This window comes from Hyperolius riggenbachi, chromosome 1 (genome assembly GCF_040937935.1).
Source record: "Hyperolius riggenbachi isolate aHypRig1 chromosome 1, aHypRig1.pri, whole genome shotgun sequence".
NCBI classification, from domain to species: domain Eukaryota; kingdom Metazoa; phylum Chordata; class Amphibia; order Anura; family Hyperoliidae; genus Hyperolius; species Hyperolius riggenbachi.
In genome coordinates, this window is record NC_090646.1 from 534360142 (window position 1) to 534380140 (window position 19999).

A 19999-nucleotide genomic window follows, 5' to 3' on the forward strand; every position below is an offset into this window, starting at 1 on the left:
CAGTGATCACGGCATAGCGGTGATTCACAAGCATTTTTTTACTATCTGACATCGTGATCCGAATCTGTGATTGAGAATCAATCGTGGAATTCAATCACGGATGCGGCCGTTATTTCACGTATTCGGCCCTTGAATCACAGAAAATATGTCTGTGATTATAAGCTGAACAGCCGCCGACTTTAGTGGTTAATAGCAAGGCCCCTTTACATGATATAAACACCAAATTTGCACGATATGTTAAGTAGAGCAGTGGGAACAAGGGGAATTTTTTTTTCTTCAAAAGACGTTATAGTTTGTGAGGTAATCGATTTTAGAGGTTCAAAGGAAATTTCAAAAGAAAAAAGTATACATGTAAATGCGGTAAATACATTAACTGTCAGTTACCGCATTTAAATGTACACTATTTTCCTTTGAACCTTTAAAATACATTATCTCAAAAACTATAAGGACTTTTTGAAAAAATTTGGTGTTTATTGCATTTAAGGGGGCTTTGCTATTAACTACTTAGGGCTCGTTTCCACTATCGCGAATCTGCATGCGTCCAACGCATGCAGATTCGCACATGTAATGCAAGTGGATGGGCCTGTTTCCACTGTAGCGTTGTTGAGGTGCGTTTTTTTAGCGGTAAAAAAACGCACAAAAGAGCCAACGAATTCGCCTGCGAGTGGAATGCATGCGAATCGCCGCTAATGTATTTAATAGTAAAAACGCATGCGTTTGTTAAATGCGTTTTTACCCGCGATTTCGCACCTTTTTCAATTTTATTTTGCCCAGGCAGTGTCATGGTTAATTTCGCATGGCACCCTGCCATGCGAAATCGCACGCGAAATCGCGGGTAAAAATGCATGCGGAAACGCATCCGCATGCGTTTTTACAAGCGTCGGAATGCCGGCGAAATCGCGTCGCAACAGTGGAAACAAGCCCTAAATTTGGCGGGTTTTTGCAGTATTTGATCACCAATACTTTTTCTTTGGAAACTTTAAATTCAATTTTCTCAAAAACTATAAGGTCTTTTTGAAAAAAAAATGTAAGTTGTAACCACTGATCACCTTTATAATACATGCAATTTTGTTGATTGTAGCATGTATGGGAGTTTTGCTATTAACGTTAAAGTCTAATCCGTGATCACGTATTCTACAGGCAATCATGGCTAAAATCCGACTCAAATTTGGAAGTCCGTACAAATCCGAGTCACAATCACGGCTTATCTAGATTTTAGGACTGCCGTGGCCGTATTTATTTGAATCCATGATTGGGGTAACCGAGCAACACTAGGCTCCATTTGTTTTGTATGCAGTGGTGTGAATGATATTAAACCAGGTTTATGATGAGAGTAGATTTACTATCAAGTAAGGCAAGGTAGCAAGCGAGTAAATGATCTTTATCACATCTTATGATGTGTGCCTGCCTTTAGTAACAAAAACTTTTTTTTATTGTACTCTGTAAAAAAAGGAAATGTATCAGTGCTATATACAATCCATAATAATAAATGTTTATTATTTATCCATATTGCTATTACTAATCAGGCTTTGTGAACAAAATAGCTACATACCTTTTCGGCACCACATTCTGTTCCATCCATTGGTGGATCCATTCTTGTTCTACATTCCTTTTCACCATCCAGCTTACACCAGAGTCCTGTACAAATGACATGCTAAAAAAGATGTTAAAAATGGCAGGCACATATTTATTGTACATATTTCATTAATAGTAACAGGACAGCCGAAACAAGTTCAACTCACTTAAAGGGACACTTAAGTCAAACAAAAAAAAATGAGTTTTACTCACCTGGGGCTTCCAATAGCCCCCTGCAGCTGTCCGGTGCCCTCACCGTCTCCCTCCGATCCTCCTGGCCCCGCCGGCAGCCACTTCCTGTTTCGGTGACAGGAGCTGACAGGCTGGGGACGCGAGTGATTCTTCGCGTTCCTGGCCACAATAGCGCCATCTGTGCTGCTATAGCATAGATCATATACCATATAGTAGCATAGAGGGTGCTAATGTGTCTGGGAACGCGAAGAATCACTCGCGTCCCCAGCCTGTCAGCTCCTGTCACCGAAACAGGAAGTGGCTTCCAGCGGGGCCAGGAGGATCGGAGGGAGACGGCGAGGGTACCGGACAGCTGCAGGGGGCTATTGGAAGCCCTAGGTGAGTAAAACTCATTTTTTTTGTTTGACTTAAGTGTCCCTTTAAAGCCTAAGAAACTGAGCTTAATTATCATGTATGCAACTGTATATAAAACAATAATGTATGCAACCTGAGACCTTACATGGGGATTAAAGGATAAAACTCATTAACGTTTGCTTTGAAAAAAAAAATAAACCAACCAAGCTCATAAAATGCCTTCTGACAGCTCTGTTTTTAATCAATATACTGTATTATAGAACTTTATATAGACTGCCATATATTTAATTTTCCTTTTAAATAATGCATATTGCCTGGCTGTCCTGCTGATCCACTGCCTCTAATACTTTAAGCTATAGCTCCCAAACAAGCTTGCATATCAGATTTTTGACAAGTAGGTCTGCATTTGCCGCATGCTTGTTTCCAATGTGTGATTCAGACACTACTGATGCATGAAAGATCAGCAAGATGCCAGGCAACTAGTATTGTTTAAAAGAAAAAAAAATATATGGCATCCTCCATATCCTTCTCACTTCAGTTTTCCTTTAACAAGGATCATAGGAAGAGGAAGATTTTCATTTTTAAATTCTCCAAATACAACAACCTAAAATTATTGATAGGCCGAGGGGGGCTATTCTGTCATTTTCAAAAAATGCAGGAGTAATTGTGATTTTTTTTAGTGTCACCTTGATTGATTTTTGAGTCAGAAACCTGAAGCAAACATCAGAACCTCAGAACTTGTTCTGAAAACTCACTGGCTCTACAGCACCAGCAACACCTGCTGGTCATATGTTGTATTGCAATGCATATAAACCTAATACTGCAGTATAACTTTAGAGAGAGAACATATATATTTTGAATTCTTTATTAGCATTCTTTTTCTTAATGTGTATTTATATAACACGGACATGCTCCACAGCTCATTACATAGTCAGCAGAGCCGGGACAAGGTCCTCCAGCACCCAAGGCTGAGACACCAAAGTGCGCCCCTCCATCCCTGCCACCCGAGCCATCAAACACTGATTGCTATTAGACTAAGAGGCGCCACAGGGCCCACAACCTCCCCAACACATTAATATCTAGTTATCTGGCTTGCAGTCACTGCCATGTATCCTCTTTTCTTATTTCTTTCTGCTTCAAACACAATTAGGAATGACAGCTGAATGAATTCTGCGCCCCCTCCTACACTGCGCCCTGAGGCTGGAGCCTCTCCAGCCTATGCCTCGGCCCGGCCCTGATAGTCAGCAATCGTGTTACTAACTCTCTTTCAGAGAAGCTCACAATCTAACCTCTACCAGTGTCGAAGAAGTGGGGTTCTGCACAATGTCCCATACAAAATGCAAATCTTTATTATATCAGATAAAACCAGTAACAACGAGTAGCTAACATGTTTCAGATGCACAATGGTCCTAAATCATAACACCAGTGTCATAGAGGAAATATTACGTTCCTTCACTTTCTGTATTTTGCGGTGAATTTTATACAACATTTTACATAGTACGATTTTCAATTTTGTCTCAGTGCCTAAAGTCCATCCATACCAGTTAAGGATTCATTCATAGACATGAATACCAGTAAAACTTAATGTAATGATTTCCCCTTTTCTTCATAAAGCACACAACATAACATTTACTCATGTCATCATTCAGTATCTGGCATTACAATACCTTCCTATCTAAGTGACATTTGTATGACCCTCAGTTTTTTTATTATAGAAATTACTCAGTGCACTTATCCTTTTGCTCTGCCAAGACATGTGTATAGTATACAGCTGGAGTAAGTCAATGATATTTTGCTTACATAAAATCAATAAACAAGGACAACTTCATCCAAAAAGCAAAGCTATGATTAGCAGCCAGGACATGGATGCAGGCAGATCAGCCCTTCATGCACAATGTTAAGTCCATATGGGCATTGTTATGTATATACCATATATATATGGAAAATATATCACTTTCTCAAATGGACCATTTCATACAACATACTGTGTATTATATTCTGAAAAAGAAAAGGAAAAACTTCACCATATCTATTTTGGAAAAGGATCCAAAGATATCTCCATCATATACAAATCAAATTGGAACTTGCAGTGTTTCTAATTAAGTTAAAATGACTGCTTTGCACCTACAGTGGTTTGCAAAAGTATTCGGCCCCCTTGACGGTTTCCACATTTTGTCATATTACTGCCACAAACATGAATCAATTGTATTGGAATTCTATGTAAAAGACCAATACAAAGTGGTGTACACATGAGAAGTAGAACGAAAATCATACATGAACATTGAAAAAAAAATAACTGCAAAGTGGGGTGTGTGTAATTATTCAGCCCCCTGAGTCAATACTTTGTAGAACCACCTTTTGCTGCAATTACAGCTGCCAGTCTTTTAGGGTATGTCTCTATCAGCTTTGCACATCTAGAGACTTAAATCCTTGCCCATTATTTTTTGCAAAATAGCTCCAGCTCAGTCAGATTAGATGGACAGCTTTGGTGAACAGCAGTTTTCAGATCTTGCCACAGATTCTCGATTGGATTTAGATCTGGACTTTGACTGGGCCATTCTAACACATGGATATGTTTTGTTTTAAACCATTACATTGTTGCCCTGGCTTTATGCTTAGAGTCATTGTCTTGCTGGAAGGTGAACCTCCGCCCCAGTCTCAAGTCTTTTGCAGACTCCAAAAGGTTTTCTTCCAAGATTGCCCTGTATTTGGCTCCATCAACTCTGACCAGCTTCCCTGTCCCTGCTGAAGAGAAGCACCCCCAGAGCATGATGCTGCCACTACCATATTGGACAGTGGGCATGGTGTGTTTAGAGTGATGTGCAGTGTTAGTTTTCCGCCACACATAGCGTTTTGCATTTTGGCCAAAAAGGTTAATTTTGGTTTCATCTGACCAGAGCACCTTCTTCCACATGTTTGCTGTGTCCCCCACATGGCTTGTGGCAAACTGCAAACAGGACTTCTTATGCTTTTCAGTTAACAATGACTTTCTTCTTGCCACTCTTCCATAAAGGCCAACTTTGTGCAGTGCACGACTAATAGCTGTCCTATGGACAGATTCCCCCACCTGAGCTGTAAATCTCTGCAGCTCGTCCAGAGTCACCATGGGCCTCTTGACTGCCTTTCTGATCAGCGCTCTCCTTGTTTGGCCTGTGAGTTTAGGTGGACGGATGTCTTGGTAGGTTTACAGTTGTGCCATACTCCTTCCATTTCTGAATGATCGCTTGAAGAGTGCTCCGTGGGATGTTCAAGGCTTTGGAAATCTTTTTGTAGCCTAAGCCTGCTTTAAATTTCTCAATAACTTTATCCCTGACCTGTCTGGTGTGTTCTTTGGACTTCATGGTGTTGTTGCTCCCAATATTCTTTTAGACAACCTCTGAGGCCGTCACAGAGCAGCTGTATTTGTACTGACATTAGATTACACACAGGTGCACTCTATTTAGTCATTAGCACTCATCAGGCAATGTCTATGGGCAACTGACTGCACTCAGACCAAAGGGGGTTGAATAATTACGCACACCCCACTTTGCAGTTATTTTTTTGCAAAAAATGTTTGGAATCATGTATGATTTTCGTTCCACTTCTCACGTGTACACCACTTTGTATTGGTCTTTCACATGGAATTCTAATAAACTTGATTCATGTTTGTGGCAGTAATATGACAAAATGTGGAAAACTTCAAGGGGGCCGAATACTTTTGCAAACCACTGTATCTGATTGACCAAAGTTTCCTATTAGCCTCACTTTTTTAAAGCATGAGCGTACTTATAACATTTGTGCCAAACCAACCCCAAACTGCACCTTGATCAATAACGCGGTTATACTCCATTCCTAATTTTGCCCCCTTGCACAGAATCTAAGTTCCCCTGCCTATGTTTTCTTTACCAACACTCCCCATCTTTCAAAAATAAAAAAAAAATAGAAGGTACTGCAACATAACAGTATGCCAATCTGCTTTGACTTTATTAAATCCCAAAACCACCAAATGGAGAAAGACTGACATGTTTCAGGCCACAACTTGCCTATTAAAACGGACCTGAACTTAGAACTTCTTCTCTGCTCTTAAAGATAAGCAACAGCATAATAATCTTTGAAGAAAAAACATTTGTTACAGCTGATACAAATCCCACAATAAATCTGCAGTGTTTCTACTTCCTGCTTTCATGGAAGCAGACGTAGAGTTAACATCCTGTGTTTACAAATTAGCTGATCTTCCGAGGCAGCCAGCTGACACAGCTGAGAGATCAAATTACAGTTGTGATAAGCCACAGATAAGTTAGAATCAGACAGACTAAACTCTCTAAATACATGCAAGTTGCTTTTCTCTCTGTTTTCCTTCTGTCCTGTGCAAGAGATCAGGTTCACTTTAATCATAGTTAGGCTGTAATTAGGCCATTATGTCTGTGTGGTTTTGGGATTTATTAAAGTCAATGAATATTGGCATGTGTGTAATTTTCTATCTGTTACCCCTGGCATTTACCTAACTACCGCTACTTAGAGTACTATAATTCCATGCAATTGCTATCGCTAAATATAACGGTGCTGTCCATTCTTCGTAAATTTGCTATATCTCAATGCTTTACTTGTCATTTCAAAACGATAAAATGTTTTCTTGGTTAGAAAAAAAAATACAAAAAAAAAAAAATACAAAAAAGGAAATTAAATAAAAAAATAATAATATATATATATATATATATACACATACATACTGGTACGTTGCAGTTTCTCCTTTTTTGTGGACTTTTACATCTGTGCATGCAAGCCTGTCTTTTCTGCACTGCTGGTTTCCTGGTTGGATATATACAGGTGGATGAGAGGTTTTCCTCTTTGATTCACCTCATTCAAGTAATTTGTACACTGTATCACATAAAGGCTGAAGTGGAATACTAACCAGTTGACCATATATGTGTTGTGGAGTAGGGGTGGGCCAAGGCAGAGGCGAGAGAGGCTCCTGCCTCAGGGTGCAGTGTAGGAAGGGGCGCACAACTCACTCAGCTATCATTCCCCTATTGTGTTCGAAGCAGAGACAAATAAGAAAACTGGGTACATGGCAGTGACTGCAAGCCAGATAACTTAAAGAGAAACTCCGGCCAAGAATTGAACTTTATCCGAATCAGTAGCTGATACCCCCTTTTACATGAGAAATCTATTCCTTTTCACAAACAGACCACCAGGGGGCGCTGTATGACTGATATTGTGGTGAAACCCCACCTACAAGAAACTCTGAGGACCGTGGTACTCCTGCCAATTTCCTGTCTGTGAACCTTGTTGCAAAGTGGGAAATAGCTGTTTACAGCTGTTTCCAACTGCCAAAAAAGCATGCAGCAGCTACATCACCTGCCAACAATAAAAATGTCACCATGTAATACATTTTTAGAATGTAAATTAGGGATTTCAAAGATTTTACAATGGGCAAACACCGACTAAATCATGTATACATAATTATTGTAAAAATGAAGCACTTTTTTATTACATTATTTTCACTGGAGTTCCTCCTTAAAAAGGAACTCCAGTGAAAATAATGTAGTAAAAAAAGTGCTTCATTTTTACCATAATTATGTATAAATGATTTAGTCAGTGTTTGCTCATTGTAAAATCTTTCCTCTCCCCGATTTACATTCTGACATTTATTACATGGTGACATTTTTACTGTGGGCAGGTTATGTAGCTGCTCCTAGCTGTTTTGGCTGTTAGAGACAGCTGTAAACAGCTATTTCCTGTCTGTGAACCTTGTTACATTGTAACAAATTGCCAAAAGTACTGCGGTCCCAGAGCTTCTTGTGGGAGGGGTTTCAGCACAAAATCAGCCATACAGCGCCTCCTGATGGTCTGTTTGTGAAAAGCATTATATTTCTCATGTAAAAGGGGGTATCAGCTACTGATTGGGATAAAGTTCAATTCTAGGTTGGAGTTTCTCTTTAAGGTGTTGGGGGCCATGGGGGGCCTCTTAGTCAAACAGCAATCAGTGTGTGACGGCTGGGGTGGGGGGAATGGAGTGGCACATTTTGGTGTCTCAGCCTTGGGTGCTGGAGGACCTTGTTCTGGCTATGTTGTTGAGCACTGGGTGACAGCAGGAAACCAACTCCAATAGCTACGGAAACTTTTCTGATGATTCAGCTGATAGCCACCTTTCTAAATGGGCCCCTAAAAGTCTTTTATTGAAAATATAGAAGTAGAAAAAAAAAATCTTCCAGAAGATCAGATAAATATATCACAACACAATGGGCTTGATTCACAAAAGAGTGGTAACTGTTAGCACAGCCGTTTTCACGCGAATTTTCGCATTGCGCGCGATCGTGATTTTTTGAGCGAAACAATAACGTTTTTGCGTGCAAACGCGAATTTTCCCACGAAATCGATATCGTTTTCGTGCACAAAATCATGTTTGCGCGCGAAAACGTTATAGTTTCGCACGAAAATTTGTGATCGCGCGCAAAGCGAAAATTCGCGCAAAAACGGCCATGCTAACAGTTACCACTGTTTTGTGAATCAAGCCCAATGGGTCTACTTTAGTTGTGTGTAGTTGTACTAATTGCCAGGTTTTTAATACAAGACTTCTGTATCACTGCATACAGCTCCTTAACTGGGGTGGTGACACTAATAAATTGCAGTTACAGGGCGGAAAATTGGATCAGTAGGTTTAATTGCATTGTTCCAGATGAAAACTGTTTCAGTCAAACGTCTTCAAAACAGAAACTGTATCTGTATAATTGAACTATAAGTTATCCATTGATATGGTACTGTATACGCTACCCCTTATATTGTTATTTAATATTTATAAAGTCCTGAAATCTTCTGTAGCACTGTAGAATACGGTACGTAGCCTTGTCATTGACTGTCCCTCAAAGCAGCTCACAATCTATTCCTTACCACAGTCAAATGTCCATTGTAGTCTAGGACCAATTAACTTATCTGTATGTTTTTGGGATGTAGGAGCACACTGAAGTGCCCGGAGGAAACCCATGCAGACAAAATAGCTGAAGAATCACATGTGTTTATGTTTTGCATTTTGCATTTCCATTTTCAAGATGGTGACAGGCTGAATGTTATGCAGCAACACATGTATGTAAAATGTTCTATAGTGGGTGTGGTTTATCTAGATTGTATTGTTGTATTTTCTATTTACAATGCTGTGGGTGTAATATGTTCAAAGCGATTTTTAATTCAGTTTCTCAATCAAATAATTTTTAAATGAATGTGAATATTTATGTTGTATGTCACAATATTATGTCACTTCCTGTAGGTGGGTATTTAAGTGCATCCTGGACTGTTTGTATTACAGCTGAGAAAGACTTTGCCTAAAACACATTATGGGCCATACGCAATTACTCTTAAAGAGAAACTCCGAGGCTCGTATTGCACCTGCGCAGAACACTGACGGGAGCAAGAATGAGGACGCATGCAGCCAGCGCCGTGCAGGGGCAGTGGCCGTGGTCTTGCAAGTCATCAGTAGCTAAACTTAGCTGCGGCGGAGGGCCAGAGGATTGTTCCAGGACGGCACAGGCACAGGACAGCTGCAGGGGGCTGGCAGAAGCCCCAGGTAAGTGAAACTTTTTTTTAAAAATAATTTCAGGTTTCCTTTAACGGAATTCAAATAGCTACTGTCCCTTAGATTGTAAGCCTTTGGCAGGGTCCTACCTTCCCTTGTGTAGTCTACATGATGGTGTGCTCCTTTCCTATGACAGCCTTGCTCTTGTATTACTGGGGCTACCTAACCCGCCCATAATCGCATGATCATGTATCTTGTACCGTTTGTCTTGTATAACTTTGTTCCATGTTGTATAACCTTGTTACGTCTGTCATTCTTGTATCATTGTATATATTTAATGTTGAATGCTGCGTAATATGTTGTCACTTTAGAAAATACTGTACAATAAATAATAATAATAACAACGCAATATACAAAATTAGATACGCCAGAGATTATAATACAAAAAAAGAAAAGCAAAACTATTATTATTATTATTATTTAGTATTTATATAGCACCAACATATTACGCAACGCTGTACAGAGTATATAGTGTCTTGTCACTTAACTGTCCCTCAGAGGGGCTCACAATCTAATCCCTACCATAGTACTATGTCTATGTATGAAACGTGTAGTGTAGTGTATGTATCGTAGTCTAGGGCCGATTTAGGGGGAAGCCAATTAACTTTTCTGTATGTTTTTGGGATGTGGGAGGAAACCGGAGTGCCCAGAGGAAACACACGCAGACACAGGGAGAACATACAAACTCCTTGCAGATGTTGACCTAGCTGGAATTCAAACCGGGGAACCAGCGTTGCAAGGCAAGAGCGCTAACCACTGTGCTGCCCATGAGATTTTGCCCATAAAGCAACTGTTTAATGGAAACAATAGTTCAGAGGGACACCCTAATTCAAGACAGCCTAATGCCTAATGAGGGCACAACATGAGGAAGGAGCTTCTCAAATTGACTAAAATGAAGGGGGGAAAAATTTTCACTATTTCACCCTGATCTGATACTATTTTTTATTCTTTTTTTTTTTTTGAGCCAATATAAACAGAATAGTAATCTGTTAAAGTAGATTGAACAAATGAACACTTGAAGGAATTAATTTGACTCCATTCAAGAATAGAATTACTGTGTAAACTTTGTAGCTGATGTGGAATCCCTGACAATTTAGAGCATTTCCTAATTTGACTCTGGTTGCAATGTCTGGAATGCTCAATCCCAGCACATCAACTGATCCAGAAAATGATCTAGTTTTGCAAAGTCCAAGTCCCAGGGGTGCTGAAATGGGTAAGATCAATCAGTGATACATGAAAAATAAGTACGCTAAAATGATGTTTTATGCATAGATCAGATTTGTAGTTGAGTGCTTTGTGTTACCCAATATTGCCCTCCTTACAGACCAAACTATGTCATCATAATTGAATTATACAAAGAACAACTTGTAAGTACAATTTTTGCTCTGATGTAAATCTGTTAATGCGGGCTGTACTTTTTTTTCGGCCGTACAAACGTGATTCCTGTGATGATTTAACAGAATGTGCTATTCCAAAGATGTTCCAAGTTAGCACTTAAAAAAAAATCTCTGTGTTAAGAAATTACCTTAAACCAGATGTTACCTTTTCTACACCGAAGTCAACACATCTGTACAAAATAAGTCTGCATGTATTGCAGAGTAATCACAGGCATTTAAACATTGCAAAGAATATGACCAGGCTCGACAAAAGTTTGAAGCTGTTTTCAAGCTGGAGTCATAAAGTTTTCTGTGAGTGCCTATGCAACTTCAGACACCGAAGTGTATTTACAACATTACACCTGTGCTCACTTACAAGTTTCTTCGTATCTGTTTCTATCCCTTAGTTTATCTATCCCAGCTGTCTGCTCAGCTCAGGAAAAGCGTGATAGTCCGTTGCTTGTCCCTCACTGCTCATAAAAAGTTCTGGACGGTAAAGTAAGCCAGAGCACTGTCATCAGTCCAGAAAGTATTTTGTGTGGACTTTTTAATGAGTCAAACAAGGAGACAACATTTGTGATGGGGCTTGAGATACCCCAGAAGCACAAACCTCCATTTTATGCATAAATACCACAAGGTCTGAGGTCTTATTTATGTAACATTAGGAGTTACAATGTGTGTTCTGCTTTAAAGACTACCTCAGGATTAAAACTATGCAGTGCCCACCAAGAAAGGTGGGCCAAACATAAGAAATATTATACAATCTCACATACCTGCACAGTTCATCACTGATGCAGTTTTTACATGCGTCTTAAAGTTAGACAAGCTACATTTTGACTTAGTTCACACTATGCTGGAGTTGTAGCATTTACATGTATATGTGGAAACTCTGTACCACTCTGGTGGCTGTGGCATTGGTTGATGCACTCACTGGCAGGCTCTTATAGGGAACAAAAAGGCACAAGGAGACCTGGAGCCCGATCTGGTGTATTATCAAAGGGACACCAGAGAGTATGTATGGAAAAAGAATTATACTCACAAGATTGGGTCGCTATATAAGCAACCATTTATCCAGCATGTGAGGAAGTACCGTCCTCACTCGACCTTGCTTCTGGTAGTGGAGTCGGTCGCAGTTCCAGAAAAAAGATAGCCCACTTGGAAAGCTTCCAAGCGTGCACTCCCCTAATTAGGGGTGGAGGTAGCTAAGAGAGGGTAGGAGGCACCCGTAGACATGTAACTGTACTTCTTATAGTATAAGGTAGAACTAAAAATAGAGTAAGGTACTAATATTCCTACTTTAAAGGAGTCAAACTCACACGTAAGATAGTGGTAAAAGCTTGTCAAATTTGATTAAGGCACAATCGACACATTTGTACAGTATATTACTCTATTTTTAGTTCTACCTTATACCATAAGAAGTACAGTTATATGTCTACGAGCAGTGCTGCTCGGATACCCCTTTTCAAAATCCGGATCCGATTCAGATCCGGATACCCAGATATCTGATTTGGGTCGGATATCCGATTTCAAAATTTTCCAATCCGAATCAGATATCCTACCCTAGTATCCGGGATATCCGGGCAAATTCGGATATCCGGATAGAAAACCGGAAGTGGCCTTTAAATTGCTTTAAAAAATGTTTATTAGGGTATATGAGGCATGTAGCATCATTATTTTGTAAGGGGAACACTAATTGATGATGTTGGGACTTAAAATCCCCCCCCCCCCAAAATGGCTGTCAATTAACATCAGGCCTAGGTTCCAGACAGCGGTCGTGCAGCCCAAATTGTGTCCAAAGTCCAACCGCACAACTGGGACATGACAGTTTTCACCCAAGACACCTCCCAAAAATTATGCAGCAACTGTGTTTTGGGTTAAATATAGGTGGTATCAGTGGCCTGTGGCACCCTGGCCTGGTGGTGGGAGCTGCACAGGCAGCAGGAGCAGGGCAATGCAGCAGCAGCAGGTGTAATGTGTGCCAGGAGCATGCCGGACGTGGCACGTGGCAATTGGCACTTAGCACTTGTCACGTGGCACTTGGCATGTATCAAGTGTCACGTGGCACTTGGCACATGTCACTTGGCACGTGTCATGTGGCACTTGCCACGTGTCACGTGGCACTTAGCACTTGCCACATGTCACTTGCCAAGTGTCATGTGGCACTTGCCACGTGACACGTGGCAAATGCCGAGTGACAGTCAGACAGCAGAGGAGAAGACACTAGTGCACACTAACTGTCACACTGGCACTGCTCATAGCACAGCAGTTCTGTATAAAGCTAACACAGTAGTACTACTACTCTAACAACTACTAGCACTGACTGCAGTACTACAGTACTAATTACACAATAACACATTAATTCTATCCCCTAATTCCTAACATAACCAATACCTAAGGCTAATAGCTGGCCAGCAGGCAGCAGCTAGCCTGGTCTGTGCCCAGCACACACACAGACACATAGCAGCTGCCTGCAGCACACACTCTGACTGTCACACGAATGACATCAAGCTAATTAACGATTTAACAATAGTGTAGTGATAGTGAAGGGTTAATCACTGAACAGCTTTAGGTTTATAACTGTGTACAGCCCTTGCTAGACCACCAGCACTAGAGCATGTCTCTCAGTGAGCATTCAGCAAGCTAAGACGATATGTCTCATCATGGCAGCCCTCCTTATTATACAGGGGGGCTGGCCAGTGTTCCTTTCTGTGATTGGGTGCCAGGATTTAGGCTGGGAGCCCTCTGATTGGCTCAACGAGGTTAGTGAGGGCTGGCCAGGGTTCCCCTCTGTGATTGGTTGCTAGGGCTTCTGCTGGGGGCCCTCTGATGTGCCCCAGGACGTCATCTCCTTAGTTACAGTATTTTGGATCCGGATATCCGCAATATCCGCATTATGCACCCAAATATCCACAGATAGCTATTCAGATTTTTTTAAAAATCCGGAATCCGAATCGGATAGCAGATAAAAGGTTGGTTACCCGGATATCCAGAACCCTGATGAGCAGCACTGTCTACGGGCGCCTCCTACCCTCTCTCTGCTGCACTCACTGCACTCTAGAGTGGATGCTAGAAATGAAATCCAGACAAGGCAGGAAGGAAGCTGTATTGCAATTTCAAGTAGATTTTCTCATGAAAAGATCTTTTGTTAATGTTGCCTCTATGAATTGCTTATATTCATGTATTATCCTGATTGCTGTTTGAATATGTCTTGCTAAATTTGGGATTTAGTTATGTTTTAAAGCCCAACTAAACTTAAAACTGAACAAGGTGATACCAAATAGCAATCAGGTTGATAATTAATATACATATACAAATGGCTTTCTAGCCCAAACCCCATTGTCATGCATAGCATTTTGTTTGATTCATAGCATTTTGTGTGAATGGTGTTGGAAGGGACATTTTTGATCATTAGTATAAACAGGTTGTAGAAATTAAAGGGGAACTGAAGAGAGAGGTATATGGAGGCTGTCATGTTTATTTCCTTTTAATCAATACCAGTTGCCTGGCAGCCCTGCTGGTCTATTTCTCTGCAGTAGTATCTGATTAAAACCAGAAACAAGCATGCAGCTAGTCTTGTCAGATCAGACTTATAAGTCTGAACCACTGAAACACCTGATCTGCTGCATGCTTGTTCAGGGGCTATGGCTAATAGTATTAGAGGCAGAGGATCAGCAGGGCTGCCAGGCAACTGGTATTGTCTAAAAGGAAATAAACATGACAGTCTCCATATACCTCTCTCTTCAGTTCCCCTTTAAGTTGTGGACAAAATATATTGTTTTCAAATACTGTATCTGCTTGGAGCGTCAGCACAGTTTGTGTGCTCTTCTTTGTAGATTCAGCTGGTGGGGGTGGTGGGTGGAGGGCATCGAGAGTGACCATGTTTACGCCATGCTACTTTTACCAGCTTACCAACAGAACACGTATGATGGGTGATGACAAAGGACAGTGACAGAGCATGGAAAGAGTTTACACATTTCTTTTTATGACTGCACAATTCATTTTCCACATAATCCGTATTCAATTCACTAGTCAATAGATGGGTAGGAGCTTGTTTAACCACTTGACCATTACAGGTGGTGTTCCCCTTATGGACCAGAGCAATTTTTAAATTTCAGCGCTCCTCCCATTCATTCACCAATAACTTTATAACTACTTATCACACCAAAATGATCTATATCTTGTTTTTTTTTGTCACCAATTAGGCTTTCTTTGGGTTGTACTTTTTGCTAAGAACTATTTTATTCTAAATGCATTTTAACAAAAAAATAATAAAAAAAATGAAAAAAAATCATTATTTTTCATTTTTCAGCCATTATAAATTTAAAATAAAATGTGCTACTGTGGATAAAGCCCTCACATTTTGTTTGCCATTTTCCTGGTTATTACAATGTTTAAATTACGTCCCTAGTATAACGTATGGTGACAATATTTTATTTGGAAATTAAGGTGTATTTTTTTCTTTTGGTTTGCTTACATTATAACACTAATTGCAAGTCCTTATTTGCAAAAATAACAGTAATATAATAAAAAAGTTGAGTGTTTGCTGTAACTATGTACTTTTTTAAATAGACCACTTTTTTATACAAGTGTTTTATTTTGGTAACTATGGGAGATGGGGAGGTAAGGGGTTGATTAATGGGGAATTGTATTTGTTTTTATTTAATTTGTTGTATGTAGGTGTAATTTTACTATTTGGCCACTAGATGTCACCCCACTTTATTCATCTTGTGTACTGTGAGACATACACAGCAAGTGTTTTGTGTTTTACTTTCACTTTGAAAGTGACCACGAGCATCTCATTGATGCCGCTGATCATTAATCCCAGGAACTTTGATCAGTGAATGGGTACATGTGTTCCCATTCACAATCAGTGTACTAACTGCCAGCAACAAAAATGTGCATGGGAGCAGGGGTGGTTGCGATGAGGTACTTATATCTACATCACTGAAGCTCAAGGGGGGATATATTGTATCTGGCCAAGGAACAGGCTAAGTCACTATATTGGCATAGCCTGAGGTAGGAAATGTAAAAGCAGAAAAGCAGCCAGTCCAAGGGTCCTGAATCTGTATGGATAGGTGTTAAGCTCCAGCTTTGTACAGGTATAAGACATATATAATATAAGACATATTTCTAAATTAGAAAATGCAGTTTCAGAGATAATACTTTATATTAAAAACATTTTGCCTCATAGAATTTTACGATTTCAATTGTGTTGTTTGGTATTAAGTCAGGGGCGTAACTAAGCCCCACCGGGCCCCCCTGGGGCCCGCTCGTGGCCGTTTCGTGGGGGCTGGAGGGGTGGCAGCATGAAGGGAAAGCCTTGCCCACAGTCGGTGGGGAGAGGGGAAGTTCCCCCCCTCTCCCTCACCTCAGGGCTCTCCCCTCTGCGCTCCCCTCCAGCTAGTGTGCTGGCTCCAGTGTGTGGGCAGCGGGCAGTGGAGGGCAGATACATACCTTCTTCCGTGCGTTCCATCGCAGACTTCTCGCTCTAGCGGCTGACGTCACTTCCAGAAGTGACATCAGCCGCTAGAACGAGAAGTCTGCGATGGAACGCACGGAAGAAGGTCTGTATCTGCCCGCCGCGGGCGCAGGGGCTGCAGGGCCTATTGTTACGCCCCTGTATTAAGTAGATTATGACTGACCTTTATAGACAAACTTAGCATTGGCTTTTCTATGGTAATAATATCCTCTCCTGCTTTCTGAGCTTCATATTTGTTAGTCTGTACTAATGGCTGTAGCGGTGGAGGTCAGAGAGCAGCACTGGAGGACAGGAGAGAAGACTAGGTTAGTACTTTATTTTTATTTTTGGGTGCCACCACTGACACTAGGGGTATATGAGGCACTAACTGGGAGTAAAAAGAAAAAGTATAAAGGAGAACTCTGCCTCATATTTAATGGGTGAAATGCTGCCTAATGTGTTTTTTTCATGGGAGAAATGCTTAATCATGTGTATTTGGGGAAAACTGCATAATTATGTATTTTGAGGCGAAATGCTGCCTCATTTTGTGTATAGTGGGGGAAAACAGTGCCTAATTATGTGTATTTTGAGGGGAAACGTTGCCTAGCTATGTGTATTTTTAGGGAAACGCGGCCTAGCTATGTGTATTTTGAGAGAAATGCAGCATAATTATGCGTAATTGGGGGAAACGCTGCCTAATTATGAGTATTTTGGGGGAAAAGCTGCCCAATCATGTATATTAGGGGGAAATGCTGCCTCATTTTGTGTAAATTGAGGGAAACTGTCTATGTGTTTTTTGGGGGAACAAATGTATTTTGTATTGTAATGTATTTTGTCTATTTTGGGGGAAACTACATTTTTATTTTTTTTGGGAAAGCTGCCAATCATGTGCATTTCTTGGTTAACCTCCAATGTCAAATTATGTTTCGGCTTATGAAAAACATAAGGGGTGCATAGGCTCAAAGAGGACCCACAAAGGTGTACATGCGCTGAAAAGGTTGAGAAGCACTGCTTTAATGGAAATACAAGAGTATTGTACTGCTGACAGTTGCACTGCTGACAGTAAATGCCAGCTCCATAATTAAGGGCATGGGGTGGGGGTATGTATAGGAGGTACTTCTTTTTTAGACCTCATTACCTTTCCCGAGGCCCACAAAAATGTGATGGTGAACCAGCATTGCAACACAAATGTAACATGAACATACGAAACAATATTTACTGATGACTGACACATTTTAAATTCAAGTTAGTTTTGCTCCCCCACCTTTATCTACCATAAATGTAGAAGAAAATACAATAACCTCAACTCCAAATGTGCACTGTGTGGGGTAATGTTGGAATCTGAGCTCTCATTTAAGTCACATATTACTGTATTTACAATCACATGCTATCTCAATCTCAGAAATATCTGCAGAATATGACCCTTCCTTACACATGAGGCTACCAAAATGCTTGTACATGCTCTAATCATTTTCCATCTTGACTACTGCAACACCCTACTATATGGCCTGTCAAAACAGACTGACACATTGGGCCATATCCAGTACTTAATTGTAGCAATGGGGCCATCGTCTAATCCTAATTGAGTAATAATCACCCCAAGCAGAAAAGAACTCGCTTGGGTGATATCGCCCAGCGAGTTCTTTACACGGTATCCAGTTACCCTTTGCATGCCTCTGAGAAGCAATGCTTCCTGGCAGACATGCATGAGCGTTAGCTTAGCCCTGCAAAGAGCAGGTCTAAACCAGCTAACGCATGTCATCGCTGCAGCATCTGGGGGTCTCCTTTAATAAGGAGACCCCCAGAGCTCCCTGTCGGGTCGCCGCACACCTTAGAAACCCCCCACGTAGCTGCCCCGGGCACCTCTGTTAACATACATACCGCCGCTGATCACCTGACGCCTCTCGCCGCAAATTCCGTCGCGTAATTACAGTGTATCCAACACTGTAAATACTGTCCGCATAGGAGCCCAGGAAAAGCATCATTGAATCTGCAGCCAGGCTCCCAATTGGTCTGCTGTCTGAGCCATTACTGCGGCGGAAGATGGAGGCGGATGTTCGGTGTGTTTGCGCATGTGTGGGGAGTGAGGCCGTGGTGCTGAAGGAGAGCACCACAGCGTAAACCTCACTCCCCATCGCCCGGTAATAGGGAGCATCGCTCAGGCTTTTGCCTGAGTACTGCTCCCTGACAATCGGCCATAGCGCGAAGGATATGGGCAATAGGATTTGCCGGTAATCCTCACGAGATGGCAAGGTGATAAGTAGTTCGCATCTGCAAGCTACTTATCACCTTCAATAGAATATGGCCCATTGTCTCATCCACCTCTCTTCCAGTTTCTCTGATAGTGTCCCTCTCTGCCAATCCCTCCATTGGCTTACTAATTACCCAAAGGAACCAGTTCAAACTCCTAAACCTGTCATGCAATGCTCTACATGAGCTGTCCCCTCCATACATTTCTTAATTATTCTCAAGATACTACACACCCCGTTACTTTGTTCACATGCATGACCTGTTTCACCCCCATTATGTATCATACACATCTTTGCTTCTCAGCATCCTCTAGAATAATCCCCTACTGTCGCTGCATCCAGCAGCTGTCCCTGTGTCCCTGTTATTTTATTACTGCACATGTGCACAGTAACGAACAGCTGGACGGGACCAGGGAGCGAGGTGCGTGCACGCATGCACAGTGACTGGAGGGAAAAAAAGACCTAGAGCCTGTTTTTAAATGGACTTGGGTCTACTAGTACAGTAATAATGTTGCTAGCTGCTGACACACATGGCTCACTACAAACTAAGAGCATAGTAATGGAAAAATGATTTTTAAAGTCCAGATGTGACCCCTTCTACACACCACATATGCCTTGGGCACTGACAAGGGGTAACATTGCTAAACACTGACGTAACAGACCTGTTACATACAGATGATAGAACTGTCAAATAATGGCTCTGAAATAAATATATGGACTTGCAGCAACAATTGTAGTCAACACCTGGGCTGCCCAAGCTTGACTTTACCAAAGATTATGGTAATTAAAAAAATGCCAGAAGTGGCTTTGACTGTTTGTTTTCTCATATGAAAGTGAGTATTCAGGTACAGTAATTATGTATATAGAGCCTATGTTTGAGCAGGCCAGAAGCTGGCAAAAAATGTGTTACATGCCTGGCCTTATTCTCTTACCTTAGCCCATTGCAGTTGCAACAGCAGTAGCAGTAGGGGCCACAGGGTGATCTGTATGTTTTTATTTCAAGATTATTCCCAGGTGATGTATAAATAAAGGCTTGATTTAAAGGGGTTGTAGGGTAGGGGTAGGAAGAGAGTAATAAAGAAACTGAATTAATTTTTTGTTTCAGTTAAAAAAAAAAGTCTATCAAATTTCACAAATATTTTGATCTTTTAATCCATTGGCCATGGTTTGAAAATCTGATCAATTTAAAAGATCTAAAGTAATAAAAAAATGATATGGCATATGGACACCTTTAAGATGACTTAAG

At 41.0% G+C, this 19999-nt stretch overlaps 1 protein-coding gene across 1 annotated transcript in view; it reads right to left on the reverse strand.

Moving 5' to 3' along the window:
• The window catches only part of ADAMTS19 (ADAM metallopeptidase with thrombospondin type 1 motif 19), a 245618-nt gene that overhangs the window by 86341 nt on the left and 139278 nt on the right, over nt 1-19999 (reverse strand). The window contains exon 11 of the mRNA XM_068256553.1: nt 1553-1654. Coding sequence (XP_068112654.1) covers nt 1553-1654 — 102 coding nt within the window. The remainder of the gene's footprint in view (nt 1-1552; nt 1655-19999) is intronic.